General features: G+C 40.7%; 1 protein-coding gene across 2 annotated transcripts in view; it reads right to left on the bottom strand.

The window, feature by feature from the left end:
* DNAH12 (dynein axonemal heavy chain 12) overlaps nt 1-19,080 on the bottom strand; it is a 186,091-nt gene that overhangs the window by 128,507 nt on the left and 38,504 nt on the right. For both annotated transcript variants that reach the window (XM_077452022.1, XM_077452023.1), the window contains exons 11-19: nt 18,320-18,411; nt 15,988-16,166; nt 14,078-14,213; nt 11,883-12,008; nt 9,530-9,664; nt 8,369-8,562; nt 6,856-7,099; nt 2,785-2,970; nt 969-1,169 (exon numbers count right to left, since the gene is read on the bottom strand). In XM_077452022.1, the coding sequence (XP_077308148.1) occupies nt 969-1,169; nt 2,785-2,970; nt 6,856-7,099; nt 8,369-8,562; nt 9,530-9,664; nt 11,883-12,008; nt 14,078-14,213; nt 15,988-16,166; nt 18,320-18,411 (1,493 nt within the window). The remainder of the gene's footprint in view (nt 1-968; nt 1,170-2,784; nt 2,971-6,855; nt 7,100-8,368; nt 8,563-9,529; nt 9,665-11,882; nt 12,009-14,077; nt 14,214-15,987; nt 16,167-18,319; nt 18,412-19,080) is intronic.

The following is a 19,080-nucleotide window of genomic DNA, read 5'->3' as shown; positions in this document are numbered from 1 at the left end:
ATGCTTGCTTACGTATCTATGGAGTAACATTGTCATCCAGGACAGGAAGTTCATTTAGCACTACAGAACACCTTTCACTCCCCTCTTCTCCAAATGGAGGAGGTGCACTGTAGCCCATGGAGATAGCTGGGAATAGTGCTAACTGATAACAGTGCAGCACAGGCACAGTGTAAAGGAATTTATCACTGTCAGTCATGGACGTAGCATAAGGGGTTGCAGGGGTCACAATCGCAACCCTGCCCCTAGCTCCAGATGGTCCCTGCAGCCTCCCTGTCATATTATCATATCCTCCACAAAATCCAGCTCCGATCTGCCCTAGGGCCCTACAGCCATGCTCCAGTACTGGGCTTCTACTTTGCCTTCCACAGTCCACACCCCTCTATTCCCATTGGCTGGGGATAAGCTGTGAGCCACTCCCTGCAACTCCACTGCCGTTCCGACCAGAGAATTTCACAGGTCAGAAGGGTAACATAAAAGCCAGATACACCCTGTGAAGACTGGCAGAATGTGTGTAAAGGAATGTGATTTCAGCTCTGTTTAATGTGGGGCGGGGGGGGGGGGGGGGCTGTATACAGTGCTGGGATGGGACAGGAGCTCGGCCAAGTGACCTGCCAGGGGTCCCTGTCCTCTGATTCTCCAGAGGTGATCCCTGTCCTCTGATGTAAAGCGGAACTTTGGGAACTCAAAACTCTTAAGCCACTTTGAGTATCTTGGCATGCGGCAAAACACTTTCAATGGTATGTTTAATAGACCAAAATGGAGCAAATAAGAGAAGTTAATTTTGAGTGTTTACATGTATTTTAGGTCAGCTCTGTCAAACTTGAAACCTCTACATATTACCTAGTAAATGTCAACTAATCCTGTTCAAACACCATATGTAACTCAACCCAACAGGCTTTACTGCACAGTCACATCTAATTGTTTGCTAAAAAAAATAAAAGAAGCTCAATACTGAATATTTGATGTACCTTTATTTCTTTCTCAAAAGGCTTGATGAAAGGGGATCCTCTCATTGTCTGTGTCTTGACAATCTGGTCATCTAGAATGGTCTGGATTTCATCCACTGAGGACAGGATGGACACACCTGATTCCCGGTAAGCGCTTGTGGTAAAAGAAATGGAGTCCCACATGTCTTGCATTGTATGCATTGCCTTTTCCAAGGAAAATTCCTAATCAAGAAACAGGAAAATGTATTTTATGCATATAGAGTATGCATTTTTTTACTCATCTGTCAATAACTGAGCTGCCCACTAGTCAAAAGTAACTACAACAGCCTGGTCTCAAAGAGGCCTCACTAGAGTATGCGACCTGGTATCAGGTAATGCAATCAAAAAGTTTCCTGTCCTGCAAGCCAATACTAAGCTTCCCCATAAAGAGTGTTTCCGATACCTTCAAATAACCCACTTTGTCCAATCGGCCACTAAATCATGCACTGCCCTAGATCGATTAACTCCTTTTGAGACAATTTGCAAATTAGACCCACATTCTCCTGGTATCATATCCTGTCTCTACTCCTATCTTTCCTCTTCCCAGAACCCCCTCCCGCTATACACTAACTCTTGGTCCCAAGATCTCTCCCTTACCCTTGAACTAGAGGACTGGGGGAGGGTTTGGCTCAATACTAAAAATGCCACACAGAATATAATCGCAGCTGAGGCCAATTATAAAGTTTTAATGCGCTGGTACCTGGTTCCAGCCAGGATATCCAAATTTGTGCCGAACTATTCTCCAAACTGTTTCCGTGGTTGTAATGAGCCCGGCACACATCTTCATATATAGTGGGCCTGCCCGGTGGTGGCAGAATTCTGGAGGCAAATTTTTGATATCCTATCCAGGCTCTTACAATGTACCCTACCTCCTAACCCAGCGATTGCCCTGCTAAATCTAGTACCTCGCAAGTTTATCCGATCCCAGACACGGCTCCTTCTACAGGTGGTGACGGCAGCGAAGCAGACTATTGCGAAGGCCTGGAAGTCTGCGACTCTGCATGTCACTGAAGTTAAAAACCGGGTTACCCAGGCTATGATCCACAGCAAAATTGAATCAACTGTTTTGGATAAACTCCCACTCCACAGTAGGATTTGGCAACCTTGGGTGGATCACTTACTACCCCCAAATTTTGATTCCCACCTCTTAGTGCCATAGACTTAATATTAGTTCTTACCTAGGGACGCCCCTTCCTCATTAGAACCCCTGGGGACGCCGGGTCGCCCACTGTCCCTTCCTTGTCTCCTTCTCTCCCCCCCCCATGCCTCCTTGCTCTTTTTCATTCATATACTTCTTCCTGCCTCTGCCTTCTCTCTCTTCTTTCTCTTTTGTTGGTTGACTTTAATAGTCTTCATTATGTTTGCTCCTGTAATTATACTACAGTAGGGTAAAAACTCTCCGAGTGATTTCTGCTCCCCAGTTCTGGGGATGATACACCCTGCTTGGGAACCTCCTGATGGTAGTACTCCCCCCTCAGTTTATCTCAGATCCTAGGTAGAAATGTTTATTATAATGTTCCGGTGGAGCTGCTGGATCTTGGACACTTTCACTTGTTTTATTTTGCTTCCTACGTTAGCCTCGTACTGTTAACATTGACTGCTCACTACTGTACGATCTTCTGTGTTTGTATAAAGTTGTCCTTTATATCTTAATAAAATATTTGAAAAGAAAAGTAACTACAACAAACAAATGCTAATTATTTCTTTATAGAGTAACCCAATCAACAGTTCTAAATAAACTTTTAAAATCTAAAATAGGATCAATAATTATAATAAGATGTAATAAATCATATCTTACCTTACTAGCTGCAGCGCTAATCTGCTCAAAGCTATCAAGATAAGGGGTTAAATTCTGTTTTAGAACTTTTCTGAGGGTGGAACCAGAATTTGGTGTGAGGTCATATCCAACAATCTCCGACATCTGATCCCAGTGACGGGTCCTCACGCCTGGGTTACAAAGGATGCTCACCAGTGGGATATAATCCTGAAGAGAAGACATTAAATGAACTGCATGCTCAGGATAATGAAAAGGAAAAAAAAGGTGATGATAAACAAAAAAGTCCTGTCTCACAACAATTAACGTATGGTGAATACCGAGCTCTTAATATTTCCTCCCCCACATACCCCTTCGCCTGACTTCTCTGTCAAGATCAATGGCACATCTATCAGTCCATCCCCACATGCCAGAGTGCTAGGGGTAACCTTAGACTCCGAACTGTCCTTTCAGGCCCACATACAAGCCCTGTCCAAATAATGCCGCCTAAGCCTCCGCAACATTTCCGGAATACGCCCCTTTTTAACTAATGATGCCACCAAGCTTCTAATTCACTCCCTGGTCATCTCTCGCCTCGACTACTGCAACTCCCTGTCGTTGGATTACCTTTACACAGACTATCCCCCCTCCAGTCCATAATGAATGCCGCTGCCAGACTCATCCACCTTACCAGCCATTCAGTGTCCTCTACCCCTCTCTGCCAATCCTTGCACTGGCTTCCACTCACCCAACGAATAAAATTCAAAGTACTAACAATAATTTACAAAGCCATCCTTAACTCTGCCCCCATCTACATCACTGACCTAGTCCCAAAATACCAACCAAACCGCCCTCTATGGTCATCCCAAGACCTTCTGCTCTCCAGCTCCCTTGTCACCTCCTCCCATGTTCGCCTCCAGGATTTCTCCAGAGCTTCTCCCATCCTTTGGAACTCCCTACCCCAATCTGTCCGACTGTCCCCTAATCTATCCATCTTTAGACGATCCCTGAAAACCCTTCTCTTCAAAGAAGCCTATCCTGCTTCTAACTAACACTGTTTTACTTCCTCCATCAGCTCATGATCCCACAGCTATTACCTTTTGTATCAATTGCCCCTTCCTTTTTAGATTGTAAGCTCTAACGAGCAGGGCCCTCTGATTCCTCTTGTACCAAATTGTAATGTAAATGTAATGTCTGCCCTCATGTTGTAAAGCGCTGAGCAAACGGTTAGCGCTATATAAAACCAGTATAATAATAATAATAATTTGTCTTGCCATCAGCTGCAGGCAGTTGGAAGATACAGGATATAGCCTAAAACTTTATAAGATTGTTATTTCTCTTCTTGCCCAAGAAAATGGACTCTGTGTCTATACTTTCTTTGACGAGAATCAAATTTAGGACCCTAATGGTGAAGAGAGCAAGAGCAAGCCACTTAGCCAGCATGCTCCAGTTTCCAATACTATGAGAGCTACACAAATCCCTATTCTGTATACTGCATTTCACCACAATCTGGCTTTTGTTTGCCCGTCTTTGGGCATCTTTTGACCTCAGTAGATACCCAATGGACAACGGAAGGTGGTAATGGGGTGCCTGTTGGTCAGGGTGGAATATTTTGGTTGCTAGATGCTTGATTGCTTTTCAAGAAATGATATTGGCATTAGAACTAAGAGCACATTGAGATGAACCCTTAAAGAACAGGCAGTTGCATTGTTTCTTTACTTTTTACAATGATGTAATGTTTTAAATAGAAGAATTCCAAACCACAAACCATAATTCTATAAAAATATTAATAGTGTGCTGTCAAAATGTGAATGTAAAAAAATCATGATACTCAATGAGATCCTACAGTATCAATTATTCACTGCTGTGTAAAATTAAAAGTTTTAAGTGCAAATAATGTGCAAAAATTCATATAATAAAGTGCAAAAAAATATATAATAAACATTTCATATAAAGTGCACAAATCCATAATGAATAATCAATAATTGATACACAAAAGATGAAAAATAAAAGTCCAAACAAAGTCCATCCAAGTGCAAGAAAAGTGCTCTTGTACTGAACACAAATAGGACGGATCTAGCGGAGTGATGTCAGCACACACGGACCGATCTACTGTCTTTACGGCCATGTTTACTGGAAGTAGTTTTTGCCTGTATACCAGTTTTACTCTGTAAGTGCAATACTTTCTTATTAAACAAACCTTTTAAGCAGTATAGTATAAGCCCTCTTCCTTATTTCTAAACGCATGTAACTGCGGGAGTCGGAAGGTGGAACAAACCACGATATCTAGGGGCCATTCAGGCACAAGTTGTGGTCCTCCAGAAGGGAATATTCCTAAGTAGTGCTTAGGATCTCCTTTGTGGGATCTTATGGTCTGCTAAGCAGCCTGTTTGCCCTCAGGGGCATGGTGGTGACACAGAAGCACTTTATTTATAGTTGTTTTCAGCACAAAAGCACTTTTCTTGCACTTGGATGGACTTTGTTTAAACTTTTATTTTGCATCTTTTGTGTATGAATTATTTATTATTCATTGCGGATGTTTGCACTTTGCACCTTATATGAAATGTTTATTATATGAATTTTTGCACATTATTTACGCTCTATTATATGAATTGTTGCACATTATTTACACTTTATTATATTCATTTTTGCACATTATTTGCATGTTAAAACTTGTAATTTTACACAGTAGTGGATATTTGATACTGTAGGATATCAATGAGTTTCATGTGATTTTTTACACTCACATTTTGTTTTTTGAGACTGCGTACTATTGAAATTTTAAAAGAGTTTGTGTGGTCCAGTGTTCAGGTATTATTTAGTGCAGCAGTTTTCCTTTAATTGAGGCCAAGCGTAAGTCTTAGGAATTTCTAAGCTAGCATAAACCATAACTGTTATGGAAGATAAAGTGGTTGAGCTACCACAGATAGATAATTTTGTTTCTTTCTCACAATAAACCTGACACGTGACATGCCACCAGTAGTGATGTAGTAACAAACATACGGGATACAAGAAACCTTGACCACAGGGACTAATGATGTTGGGGAATTTACACCTCACCATGACGAGATGTCAATTTGTCCTTCTGACATCTCTTCTGCATGCACGGGGCAGTAGTTATTATTCTAAACTTGTGCGTGTAAGCAATATCCACACAGATACCCACACAGAGGGTCCTATTTCACATTGGGTCAACACTAACATAAATGTTACAGTCACCATTCAAAAAAGTTATCTCCTCTTCTCAATCACCACAGAACTGAGCTAGCATAAAGTGAACATGTGCTTTTGCAGGGCAAAACAGCTTCCTATAACTTCTCTTCTCCCCAGGGGCAAATACTTACATTTCTTTCTGTCCTGAAATCTGTTCAGCCATCAGTAGTAAAGACAAATACCTAGTACTTCTAGGTATGAAGAAGCATGTGATAGCCCTGGGGCTTGTTGATGGCCCAGTGATGTCATATGGTGGTGGGAAGAGAGCACAGCCAAAAATGTGACTTGGTGCCTAAAAATGTTTTTCTTCTTTTAGAGCCTGATGTCTGAACAGAGCCAAAGGAAGGAAAGGTGACTATTTATGTGTAGCCAGGAAAGGGCAATGTTAAAGGTAAGTGAAAAGCTTAAAGAAATTATAGAACCTTGCCCAATTTTTATTGCTGACTCATTGGGAAAATGTTACTTTGTTTTCTATGTGGTCACCAATTGAATACATGAGGGTTATTTCCTCAACAGGGAGGCAGACAACAGTAAAAACAGGCAGATATCCTAATTCTTCCCCACTTTAATTTAAAATAAACCCTCATCCTCTCTATTTGTCCATTATACCATTATCATTGAAAATGAAAGTAAAAGAAAATCCCAAATATGGGTTATCCCCAGAAAAGTAATAGAGGGAAATCTTCCTAGGGGGCACTAGTTATGGTGACTTGGGGGGGGGGGGTGCAAGAAATTCTCTTGATTGGCAGAGATTTGGAACCAAAAGTGAAGGGAAATCTCCCCAATGGGACAATGGGTTATGACCCTCCAAAAATAAGTTTTGCCTATAGTTCTACTTTAAGCTGAGGCTATGTGCACAGATAAGCTAGTAAAAGCTACATTTTACTGCTGTAATGTGTATACCTTAAAAGACTTGATTTGATCTATGATGGAAGAACACATAAGAACTATGCGGCTTTCCTTCTTCTCTTCTTCCACCTTATCATCTGTCAATGACCTATGCTTGGCTGTCTTTTTTTTCTCCATCTCTGCCTTCTTTTCCTGCTGCTGGAAAAATTTCATCATCTTATACACCTCTCTGAAGAATTCATCCAATTCAGCTTCCATGCTTTCTCCATTCAAGTCAAGAAAAGCTCCATCGATCCACCTAAAGAAAAGAAAAAACAGAGAACTGATAGAAGAAAAAAGCTTTGTTCTATTAAAATCCCACACCATCAACACAACTGGGTACAGGCATATCCCACTTTTAAGTATACAATGGGATTTACTAAAGCTGGAAAGTGCAAAATCAGGCTCACTTCTGCATATAAACCAATGAGCTTCCAGGTTTTATTACCAAAGCTTAATTCAACACGCAGGGGTTAGAAGCTAATTGGTTTCTATGCAGAAGTGAGGCTGATTTTGCACTTTCCAGCTTTAGTAAATAAACCCCATTGTGTACTTAAAAGTGGGGTATGCCTGTATACAGGGCCCACCAAGACTGCACTTTCTACTAAGCAATGTCCATTTAGCTCTCCTTACCCCTTCCATGCCTTATTATTATATATCTGAAAAAAGAACACAGCTCAGACAGTCGTCTATCTCTAATGCCGTGTACACACGACCGGACTTTCCGGCAGATTAGGTGCGACGGTCTTCCCAACGGACTTTCGGCGGGGTTCCGACGGACTTTCCAAATGAATGGACTTGGCCACACACAATCACACCAAAGTCTGACGAATATGAACTTGATGATTTACGACCGGACTAGAATAAGGAAGTTCATAGCCAGTAGCCAATAGCTATCCTAGCGTCGGTTTTCGTCCATCGGACTAGCATACAGACAAGTGGATCTCCATAGGAACTGGGTCCGGCAGGAGTTCTGACGGAAAAATTTGAAACATGTTCTATTTCTAAATTCCGTCAGACAGCAAAGGTCCGATGGAGCCCACACATGATCGAATTGTCCGACGGATTCATTACGTCTGACCTTTGCTGTCAAAAAGGCCAATCGTGTGTACACGGCATAAGTGTTATAGCCTAACAGGGGCAACATTTTGTTCTAGGAGGGAAGTGGGCTGTTCAGTACTGCACATAAGCTGTCTTTCTGCCACAGAGTATACAGGTCAGCCTGTAAGAAATTGGGTTGTGCACAATATTATATAGCCCCTTGGCTACTAGGAGCCTAAAATGCTGTCCAACCATGGGCCACAGTACTTAGAACTGTTTGTGGGGATACAATTTTGATGGGGAGGGTGAGAGCGGCCAATTGGGTCTTGTCCAGTGAATTATCCTTTAGATATTAGAGATCATCATCATGAACATATTATGAGCCACAGATTTTTCCATAATAAATACGCTAAAAATCCACATTTATGAATGTATTTGTTTCTGAATTCGATTCTTGCATTTATCGTAGCATTTCACAAGCACATACTTCTTTTCAGTTCTCTGCCACTTATAAATGATAGCAAACAGTTTTTGGTATGGGTCGATGTTAGTTTTCAAAGCATCCAGCTCAGGGTAGGTTGTCAGGTCCCATTTGTACAATGCTTCTTCTTTATTAATGTAAGCCAATGTTTCATCGGCATCTGCTATTCGTTTCTGAACTGTTCTGACGTCAGCCACATACTGCAACCAGATGGAACATTACAGATAATAAGATTGTATATTCTGATGTTAAACATTATTTCCATAAAAATTGGTCACACAAATGCAATATCCGAATAAAAAAAATTCTGAGATAAGACGTGTGCAGTTTTTTTGGGACCTTACCACGCTAACACACAGACATGTAAAAACAATAAAATAAAACGTGTTCATGTCCACTTCTATTACCCAGCATTACATAACTTAGCAGATCTGAATCAGGAAAAAAAACTCTGCTCCAGGATAGTCCCCTAATTCCTCTGTTGGTCAGTATGGCATATAGGAAGGGTGAAACAGCCAATTTATTTCTTATTGGTTACTAGAGAAAACATGACCTTTGGGGGTACATCCAGCACTTATTCATGCCCCTAAATTGTTCCTCTCCTATGGGTTCCACCCTACCCTAAACACTGCATCTTTAGATTTTGTTTAGATTCAGTAGGGAGTAGATCCTAGAGACCATTAAGGTTTGATTTTTCCATATTTAGTTTGGGATTTTATCTGGGTTTATTATGGGTTGGAACAGATACTGAACTGCAGATTAGCTACTTTCCCATTGCAAAGTAAAAATTGTATTTAGTCGTATTTAGCACTTTTCATAGGTCTCCAGTTCATAGTAATATCTCACCCCAATTCTTCATTAGATGTAACATAAAAACTACTGCAATAGTAATTTAAATTACTGTATATGCTTGCTAAAAGTACACTAATCTTTCCATTAAAAAAACATTATCTGTCTGATATCATGTTTTACCTTGTGCTACTTGCAAAAAAAAAAAAAACATCAGGTTACAACAGACAACTAAGAAAAAAATGTAGAAACGTGTATTACATTTAGGACAAGTTCTATTGACTGCATTACTGCCTGCTCTTGTCCACTTTATCCTTATGGTAGGAAGATGAAAGACATAAATAGATGAAGCCATCACACAGCATATTGATGTCCCACCTGCTGCATCATATCCAGCTCTGAGCACTCTGCAAACTCCTCCATCCGACGTGACAGCTTCTCCAGCTCCAGCATGAGCTTCTCTCTCTTTCCCAGTAGTTCACTCTCACCTTTACGCTTGGCCTTTTCAATTAACTTTAAGAAAGAGACACAACTTTTAGCAGAAACAACACTGGAGCACCATCATCACTCTAAAGCCTGTAGCTTACAGCCATACAACAGTGGTTTTCAGGGATCCTCTACCACTCCCTCCTGTATCACCCTCATTTGTCCACAATTTGCAAGTTTCATATAGGACACATCTCCTATAGCCCCAGCAGAACACGGCTATAGGAATGCAACAATAGAATCTTGAAATCCCCTTAATGGCAAATTGGTCCTTATAAAATTCCTTGGTCTGGTGTTGCTGTAAATGGCTAATAGCTGTTGTAAACTTCTAGCAGAGTCCTTAAAGCACAACTCAATGAAATAGAAAAAATCAAACCAGTAGGCCTTCCTTCCCTTACATTGCAAGGGTTAATTGCCTGTTATGTCTAGGGGATTACGGAACAGGCCCTATCACTTACCTGATTCCTCACTCCAGCGCTCAACCACCTCCACCCAAAGCTCCGGTCTGTGTGCAGAATCCCAACGCCATTACATACAATACAAGGATATTAACACTGCATCTTACATTTAGGAGGCCGGAGGTGGTTGCAGCTTACAGCAGCAGCACTGAAGGGAGTCTGCTGGAGTGAGGAGTAAGGGAAGTATTTTCCCCTTTTATGCCCCTAGACTAAACTAGTAAACTGCAAGAGTGGACTGTTTTTATTTTCCTGGAGTTGGGCTTTAACAGGCCTTAATGCCTGTTATAAATACTTTAGCACAGCAGTTAAATTAAGAGAGGGAGGGGCCGCCTAGGGGGAAAGGAGGAGTCATCTAGGTGGTGAGAGGATGGAAGCAGGAAGTGAGACAGGAAGTACCTGTCAAAACCAGGTACCCACTCCCCCTCCCCAAAAGGGGCGAGGAGTGCTTAAAGCAGAAGTTCCACTTTTTGGGTGGAACTTGACTTTAATTCTCTTACACATGAAGCTTTACCTCATTTACTAAGCATTGCAGCAACTGCCCTTTGCAAAGTGCACAGTCTATTTGTCTTTAGTAAATCAACACCTGTGGCAATGCTCTTGATGGGAAAGGTGATAATGGGGTTGATTTACTAAAAGCAAATAGACTGTGCAGTTTGTAAAGTGCAGTTGCACTCTACAAGAGCAGTGCTCCAGAGCTTAGTAAATGAGGCGAAGCTCTGCTGACTTCCATCATCTAATCATGCGCAAGCAAAAATGCATTTTTTTTTTTATTTTCCTTGCATGCGATTGGGTATTCTTTGCAAAGTGAATCTTTACTTCATTTACTAAGCTCTGGAGCAACTGCCCTTGCAGAGTGTTACTGTACATTGTAAACTGCACAGTCTATTTGCCTTTAGTAAATCAACCCCTAAAGCCCCATACACACTATCAGATTTTCTGCTGGTTTTTGTCTTCAGATTTACCAAAACCATGTAGTGCAAGGGCCTGCCTGATTGCATACAAATTGTAACTCCTAAGGTTTGACCTCATATTATATGGTTTTGGTAAATCTGAAGATAAAAATCAGCAGAAAATCTGATCGTGTGTATGGGGCTTTAGTCTTTCCTCCATTAGCAAGCTTCTGAACCCACCTAGTTCATATATTTCATAAGGGCCATCTGCAAATGCTTTCGCAACTTTTCCACCCTAACCCTTAGGGGTGCTTAGCTTCAATATCTACAACTCTTACTTTTTAAGAGATCCCTGCCTTATCGACAACTACATCACCCTGACCTTAATGGGATGCATTAAGGCAAAAAAACCTTCTAGCTTTACAACCACTTTAAATAAGATCTCCCAAGTAGAGTTTTCAGAACACTTTCCAGCTGCTTTAAATTTCTTCCTTTAGTAAAAGCTCCCTCTGCTTCCAAAATCCCAAAGGTAAACAAGCATTCACATAGTTTACATATCATTGTAGGAAACTTTTATTACCCCCTCTCCTGATTTTACATATGGAATTTGAACCACTTTGGTTTTCCAGTAAGGAAAAAGCCAACTCACTTTTAGGCTCAGTGATGTTCAACATAAAGCAAAAAGTTAAAATATATCACAGCTGAGCTAAAGAAAAAATGTCATGCACTGGCTAGGATAAAAGTGAATGCAAACCCCAGAGAAAAACAGAGGATTAGCCAGCCAAGACGGAATGTAATAAAACCAATAATCCACGTCTTTCATGGCAAAACTACTTTGCAGCAACTTGTTTTAGGAGTATCGCATCTCTTGGTACAATTTCCCTTTATCTCACTTACCTCATCATTTTTATCAAACACGGGGTTAATATTTTTGGGCCACAATAACACTGTTGAGTTTAGTGCAAGGTCTTCTGGTGAAAATAAAAATACATCTAGAAGATAATTCATTCTTCTCTGGCATTCCTGAAAAAGGAAAAAAATAATATAACACAATAACAATAATGGAAGCTATAGCCTTGTTATAGCAAGATACTTTAAACGTATGCTGTAACAAATGTGTTCTCCATGGAAATAACAGTATAGCAATAAAAAAACGATATGGCTACAGTAAAGAAGAAAGGCATTTCAAAGTCTAAAGATACAGAATATTTCTGTAAAAAGAAAAAAGCAACAGAATATAATAAAGGATTAAAGAAAACCAGATTGCTATTACTGTAATATAAAATCAAAGTGATTGTAAACCCTCACCTTGTAAAACAACCCATTCAGTTAAAAATAGAAATGAAAGGCAAAACATTTTTGTATAGATATAAAAAAAAACATTTTAAACAAACCTTTTTTCCCTTTTTTTAATAAGTGATCACATTCTCTCTGGAGAGGAGAAGCACCAGCACACTGAGCTCCCCAGTGAATGGCTGTGCGGCGGGGGAGTGTCAGGACAAGTCTGATCATTGGAGGAGAGAAGGCTGTGTTCCCAGCATAGCTAGAGAACTGACTATGATGTGCTCTTCTGTTTAGTGTAGTCAGTTTTGAATAGGAAAGCAGAGGGACTGGCAGGATCACCAGGGATTTCACACAAACGGAGCAATACAAACAGAACCGGATATTTTTTTATACAAGTACATGATACAGCAGGCACATATGAGGAATATGCAAGGGGTAATAAAAGCTTTAAATGCCTAAAATGTGTAAAAATATCATCTCCAGGGGGCTTATTTATAACATAGAGCAGATATTGCTGTTAGCTCTCAGCTATACTTTTTTTGAATCCAGCCCGAGTTTATTGAGGAACGATTATTCAGAAGTCTCCTTTGTCTACTCTCGGATGTACAACAGAGAAATTCCCAAACTTGGGCCATAACCATGATAACTCTAAGTGGTCTTATAATTGTAATAACCTATCCATCACTAATTGTGGAGGGGAGAGACTTGGGTTATCAAGCCAACTTTGCCAAATGAGGTTACATTTTTTTAAACGTTTTTCGATGGCGATAAGCCAACTGCTCTCTAAGTAGAAGGGAATTAACGTAGATTATCCACTGCAACCTAGAACGCACTGTGGGAGCCAAGAAAAATGCACACCATAATATCTCTCTGCTATACTTCACACAGCCATGCACACATAGTTAAATAGTCGAACTGAAGAAAGGAAAACCTCCATCTAGTTTAACCAAAAATAAATAGAAAGCCTCCACAGACACAATCGCATACCTATAGTTGATCCAGAGGAAGAAAAAAATGTTCCTATAAGCATGGCCCAACTTGCTACAGTGGGGTAAAAATAAATTCATTCCTGATCCCCAGAAGGCACACCATGGATGCCATTTTATGACCCATTCATAAAATGTGTGTGTGTAGCCTCTGATAGTTCACAGAATTCTCTATGAAAAGGAAGCTCCATGATTGGAAAAGAACCAATCATGTGCCTTATGCCACATACACATGACCAGACTTTCCGTCAGAATAAACTCTGACGGTCTTTCCAACGGAGTTCCGACCGAACGGACTTGCCTACACGCGATCACACCAAAGTCCGTTTGTTTCTAATGCGATGACGTACGACGGGACTAGAAAATAAACTTCAATAGCCAGTAGCCAATAGCTTCCCTTGCGTCGTATTTGGTCCGTCGGAATAGCATACAGACGATATTGTTTTCCCGATAGGAATTGATTCCGTTGGAAAGATTTAAAGCATGTTCTATTTCTAGGTCCGTCTGAATTTTTGAAGAAAAAAGTCAGATGAAGCCCACACATGATCGGACTATCCGATGAAATTATTCCGTCTGATCTTTTCTGCCGGATAATCCAGTCGTGTGTATGCAGCATTCCAGCTTTGGACATGGTTTTTATAATGCTCCTTTAAGAGTATTAAATTTGAGCCCTTGGAAAGATAATTTGTGAACAGGAAATAGAGGACAAACCACATGTTTTCAGTGGTTTTCTTCTGAAAGCTATGAGCATCATTGGAAACTTCTTCTAAAACTTTAGTACAGGACATCAAAAAATAATTACTGTTTTCAGAGTATACATACCGAGATTCGTGATTTCAAAGCTATAATGCCTTTCGTTTTAGCCTCCTCAACAAATTCAATTTCAGCAATTACATCTTCTGTTGTTTCAGGAACTTTTAATGCCTGTATTTTAATGGACTCAAATTCCTTACAGATTCTGCAATATAAGGTGGATTAGAAATGAGGGTGAAATGTTCCTCAAAAAAAGCCATGGTTTTGCCAACTGCCCACCTAAACCAAACATGGTGGCTGAAATGGGTGGTGAACATGCCACAACAAAATGTACACCACAGGTTGTATCCGGTGGGCAGTACCACTGCTAAACACAATGGAACATGTTGCAACTGCCCTGTAACCATGTATAATGCATTAGTGACAGAACCTAACAGAACCACAAGTTAAATCTGACTTCTTGTTAAACAGCTAATTACACCAAATAAATATACATATGAGATCAGCTTTACCTTCCAAAAATGTGTATTTTTGTCCATTCAGTCCTGAAACTTAAACAGCTCTGACACACAGCACTGACCTGTCTGGGAGGACAGGAGACCTGATCTTTGTGTAGTTCAGTAACACTGCACTGTCTTGTCTCTCCCCACGTCTGTGACTGGACAGTGAACGGAGAAGCGGCAGACTGATGAGCTCAACTCTTATGCCGCATACATGCAATTGGATATTCCAACAACAAAACCATGGATTTTTGTTCAAAGGATGTTGGCTTAAACTTGTCTTGCATACACACGGTCACACAAATGTTGGACAAAAATTCAGAACGTGAGAACGCGGTGACGTATAACACGTACAACGAGCCGAGAAAAAGGAAGTTCAATAGCCAGTGTGGCTCCTTCTGCTTGATTCCGAGCGTGCATGAACTTTTGTGCAACGGACTTGTGTACACATGATCGGACTTTCCGACAACAAGTTTTGTTGGTGGAAAATTTGAGAACCTGCTATCAAACATTTGTTGGTGGAAATTCCAACAGGAAATGTTCGATGGAGCATACACATGGTCAGACTTTCCGACAACAAGCTCACATCGAACATTTCCTGTTGGAAAATCCGACCGGGTGTACGCGGCATTAGACTCTACTGTCTCCTCCTATCATCATGTTCCTCATTAGCACATGAATACTGCAGCACAGCTGATTGGCGCCTTGTGCTGCTTCTCCTTACCCCTGTCTAAACTCTGTTGTACAGGGACCGCAAGAGGCTGATAACAAATCTCAGCAACATGACAAGAATTAGCATTTCATTGGTGTACCTATGCTAATAGGAAATAAAAATGACATCACGTTCAGCATGATGATGTCACTACTCAAGTTATAAAAAATGTGTCTTATGCATTTCTGGCCTGGGAATGTGACAAATGAAAATACTAGAGTACACTGCGTCTTATTCCACTGTAGAGCTTTTTTGGACTATAAACAAGCTGAACTTGTATTCCCTTCAAACAAGAAAGGGGTTTTATTTTTCATATGTATTATACTCACAAAGACATTGGAGTGATGCATCAATCAGACTCACCCAAGGCTCTGAGCTCACTGGTATCCAAAGCAATGCACTAGAAAGTATTCACCTGCATTGTCTACCCAACTTATTTAAAAGAAACTTCAGCTAAAATGTTAATTTTCATTTTGGACAAAGCAGTAAAGGGTTAGAAACTCTGTCAGACTTTAACTGCTATAGACTGGAAAAATTTCTCTTCACAAGCTTAACTTTGCATAGACTACCCAATCACATGCAAAGAAGCATTTTGCTTGCACATGATTGGATGATGGAAGTCAGCATAGCTTCTCCTCATTTACTAAGCTCTGGAGCAAATGTCCCTCCAAAGTACACAGTCTATGTGCCTTTAGTAAATCAGCTTCACTGTGTTATACAGTTATTATATTCTGTGAAAAATGATGAAATCTTGAGATCCTACTCACTTTTCATTCTCCGATCTGTGGTCTTCCACCAGACTCTTTAGCAATATGCTGGCAAAGCTTTTGGCCTTGTCAGCCAGACCTTCCTTGAGATCATCACAATCCAACTGTACCATAGTGAAATGAGCCCGTGCGGGCAGTCCCATTATTTCCTTGGCCAGTCGGTGGAACTGTTCTATGAACTGTAAGAAAAGATCAAAATGACCAACACTATAACGCAGTGCTAAAACACTCTTTTGACTTATAAACAGCCTTCACTATGATCAGTTACATCAAAAAGAGTACTGACAGATAATGTTGAAAAGTATGTAATAAAAAGATTAATTGCACTTCTGCACAATCAGGTGCTGTTATCACTTCATACATTCAGTACAGCAGGCTTAAAGGAAATATACTGTATAGCTTTGTATACATTTTCCTTTTAAATGTATTAAAGTAATTGTAAAGGCTCGTCTAAAGAAAAACAAAAATAACAAACATGTTATAATTCCCTGCTCTGTGCAGTTGGTTTTGCACAGAGCAGCCTGGATCCTCCTCTTCTCAGGTCCCTCTTTGCGCCTTCTAACTCCTCCCTCCTATCGAGTACCCCCACAGCCAGAAGCTTCCTATGGGGGCACTGGAGCCGGGTCACAGCTCTGTGTGTACATTCAGACACGGAGCCCCAGCCTGGCCCTATCCCCTCTCTCCCCTGGCTGACTGACAGCCGTTAAAGCCAATGGTGACGCTGCTGTGTCTTAGCCAATCAGGAGGAGTGTACCGGACAGCTTAGACATTCTTGGACATCGCTGGATAGAGATGGGGCTCAGGAAAGTATTAGGGGGTGCTGGGGTGGCTGCTACACACAAAAGGTTTTTTATCTTAATGGTTTTTATCTTAAGGCAAAAACCTTCTGCTTTTACAACTCCTTTAAATTTAGGGGTAAAACTTTTTTATTTTACAAATAAAAATGTAACAAAGTATGCACTGATGACACTGAATTAATTCAACACATCTGTGTGTTGTCAGATTCTGCCATCAGATTGTGAGATGTAGTAAGATGGCACTGCTCCATCAGATCGTGAGGTGTAGTAAGATGGCACCACTCCATCAGATTGTGAGGTGTAGTAAGATGGCACTGCTCCATCAGATCGTGAGGTGTAGTAAGATGGCACCGCTCCATCAGATCGTGAGGTGTAGTTAATTGGCGCCACTCCTGAGGATGTTATTCTGACAAAACGCGTAGGTCAGGACTTAAAGCGTCATTGCGTCACTTTTGGTTTCAGGTTCTTTGGTCCTATGAACGCAAGGTGTCCTGGACATATTGCTTACTGTTTGCTTTGATTCTTCACTTACCATTGTAAGTGTGTTTTTAGCATTTATTACAATACATTTAATCTATGGAATCACACTATGAGATGCCTTTTTGTGCGCCCATAAGTATGTGAATTTATTCAGTGACCATACTTGGTGAGGTGGGGAGGAGATACTGCATATCACCCACAAGGATTGGAAGCATTTTATGTGTGGTGCTTTTGACCCCTGCAGGGGTTCAGCCATCTGGTGAGTGTGGATCTGAGGGGGGAGCATGAGTGAAGTTCACCCATTTCACCAGTGATTATAACCACATAATTTATTTATGCACAAGTAACTGTGGATTGGGACCACCCATATGAGCTCTTTTTGTTATACTTATTGCTTGTTTTTGCATATAATATTTGCTTTACACATATGAAGTTTGCACACTAGGCACGCTAGCACTTTAGGTCTATACAGCTGAATGAATTTAATACACAAGGATATGTTAGAGGTGATATAACTATCTATTTTTTCACATAGATTTTTAAGACAGGGTATGTCTATTTGTATTCTCTCTTTTCTTTTTGTTTTTATTTTCTTGTATTTTTTGATTTTAATAGGTGACACACAGGTTGGTGAGATTTTCGTTATTGCTCTGCTCTGCCCCCTCCTCGCTCACTGTAGCACTGAGCTGTAGAGGGGGTGGGAGCGGCCGGCTCAGGCCCTAAGCGGCTTGCTGAGAGGCTGAGCCAGATTGTCGGTCTGAGGATCTGGCGGATACGGACTTTATGGTTGGGAGCCTGGACCGATTCTGTGACGGGTCACAGGACTGCAAAACAAACTGCACTCCTGTGATCCACAGGAGAAGTACAGCAAAACGAGCTTTGGCTGTACTTCTCCTTTAAATGTGAGATACCTAAAGGGCATACTAAACATGCACCAATTTAGAACCATTATATATAAAAAAATAAAAATAAAACAGAACGTCTGGAAATCAGAATTAAAGTCAATAAATTATTATTTTTTTGTCACCTATACCTAATTACTTTTTCAAACATACCACTGTGTATTCATCAAAGCTGTGCTCTTCAGTTAAAAACGTCTTTACTTTCTCATCGGCAGATCCATCCACAAGCCAACTGTAACTTTCCACTAAAATAAAAAAGGAAAAATGAAATTGTTACAGAAACGTGACACATTCCTGCATTATTCTCTTTGTCATTGGAAATATAATCAACCAAGGCAAGACTGTGGCTACATTTCCCCAGGCTCTAATGCGAAACAGTCACCAACAATTCCTGAAGAAGCAAATGTGCTCAACACTGCATACAGTATATATCCTACCTGATCATTACAGCTGCAAGTGTCCTCTATGTGTGCAGTTTAATACCCTCCTCCCCCACCATATTGTGGTCTGGTATCATCTACTTGATGAGCGACTAACAAAAAATGACTGCTGCTATTATACATTTTTGTGAAGAAGATACAGCATATTGGTGACTGTGCTCTTCCCTCCTGTAAGCAAATTCCCTGTGTTAGACTGACAGTGCTGTAAAATATAATAGACCCTTAGGAGCTCGTATTGCTGGCCCTTACTCTTTCACTTTGCATCTTAGTATGCATGCAGTTATGGGAAGATAACATAAAGACATGGTTATTTCACTTACGCAAGCAGTATTTACAAATAAATGAAATGATTTTTAACCACTTCAATACTGAGCACTTTCACCCCCTTCCTGCTCAGGCCAATTTTCAGCTTTCAGAGCTGTCGCACTTTGAATGATAATTGTGCGGTCATGCAATACTGTACCCAAGCAACAT

The sequence above is a fragment of the Lithobates pipiens genome, unplaced genomic scaffold (genome assembly GCF_037356315.1).
Source record: "Lithobates pipiens isolate NorthernLeopardFrog02 unplaced genomic scaffold, aLitPip1_a1.2 Scaffold_23, whole genome shotgun sequence".
Lineage (NCBI taxonomy): Eukaryota > Metazoa > Chordata > Amphibia > Anura > Ranidae > Lithobates > Lithobates pipiens.
The sequence above is the reverse complement of the archived record's forward strand: the minus strand, read 5'-3'. Positions and strand labels throughout refer to the sequence as shown.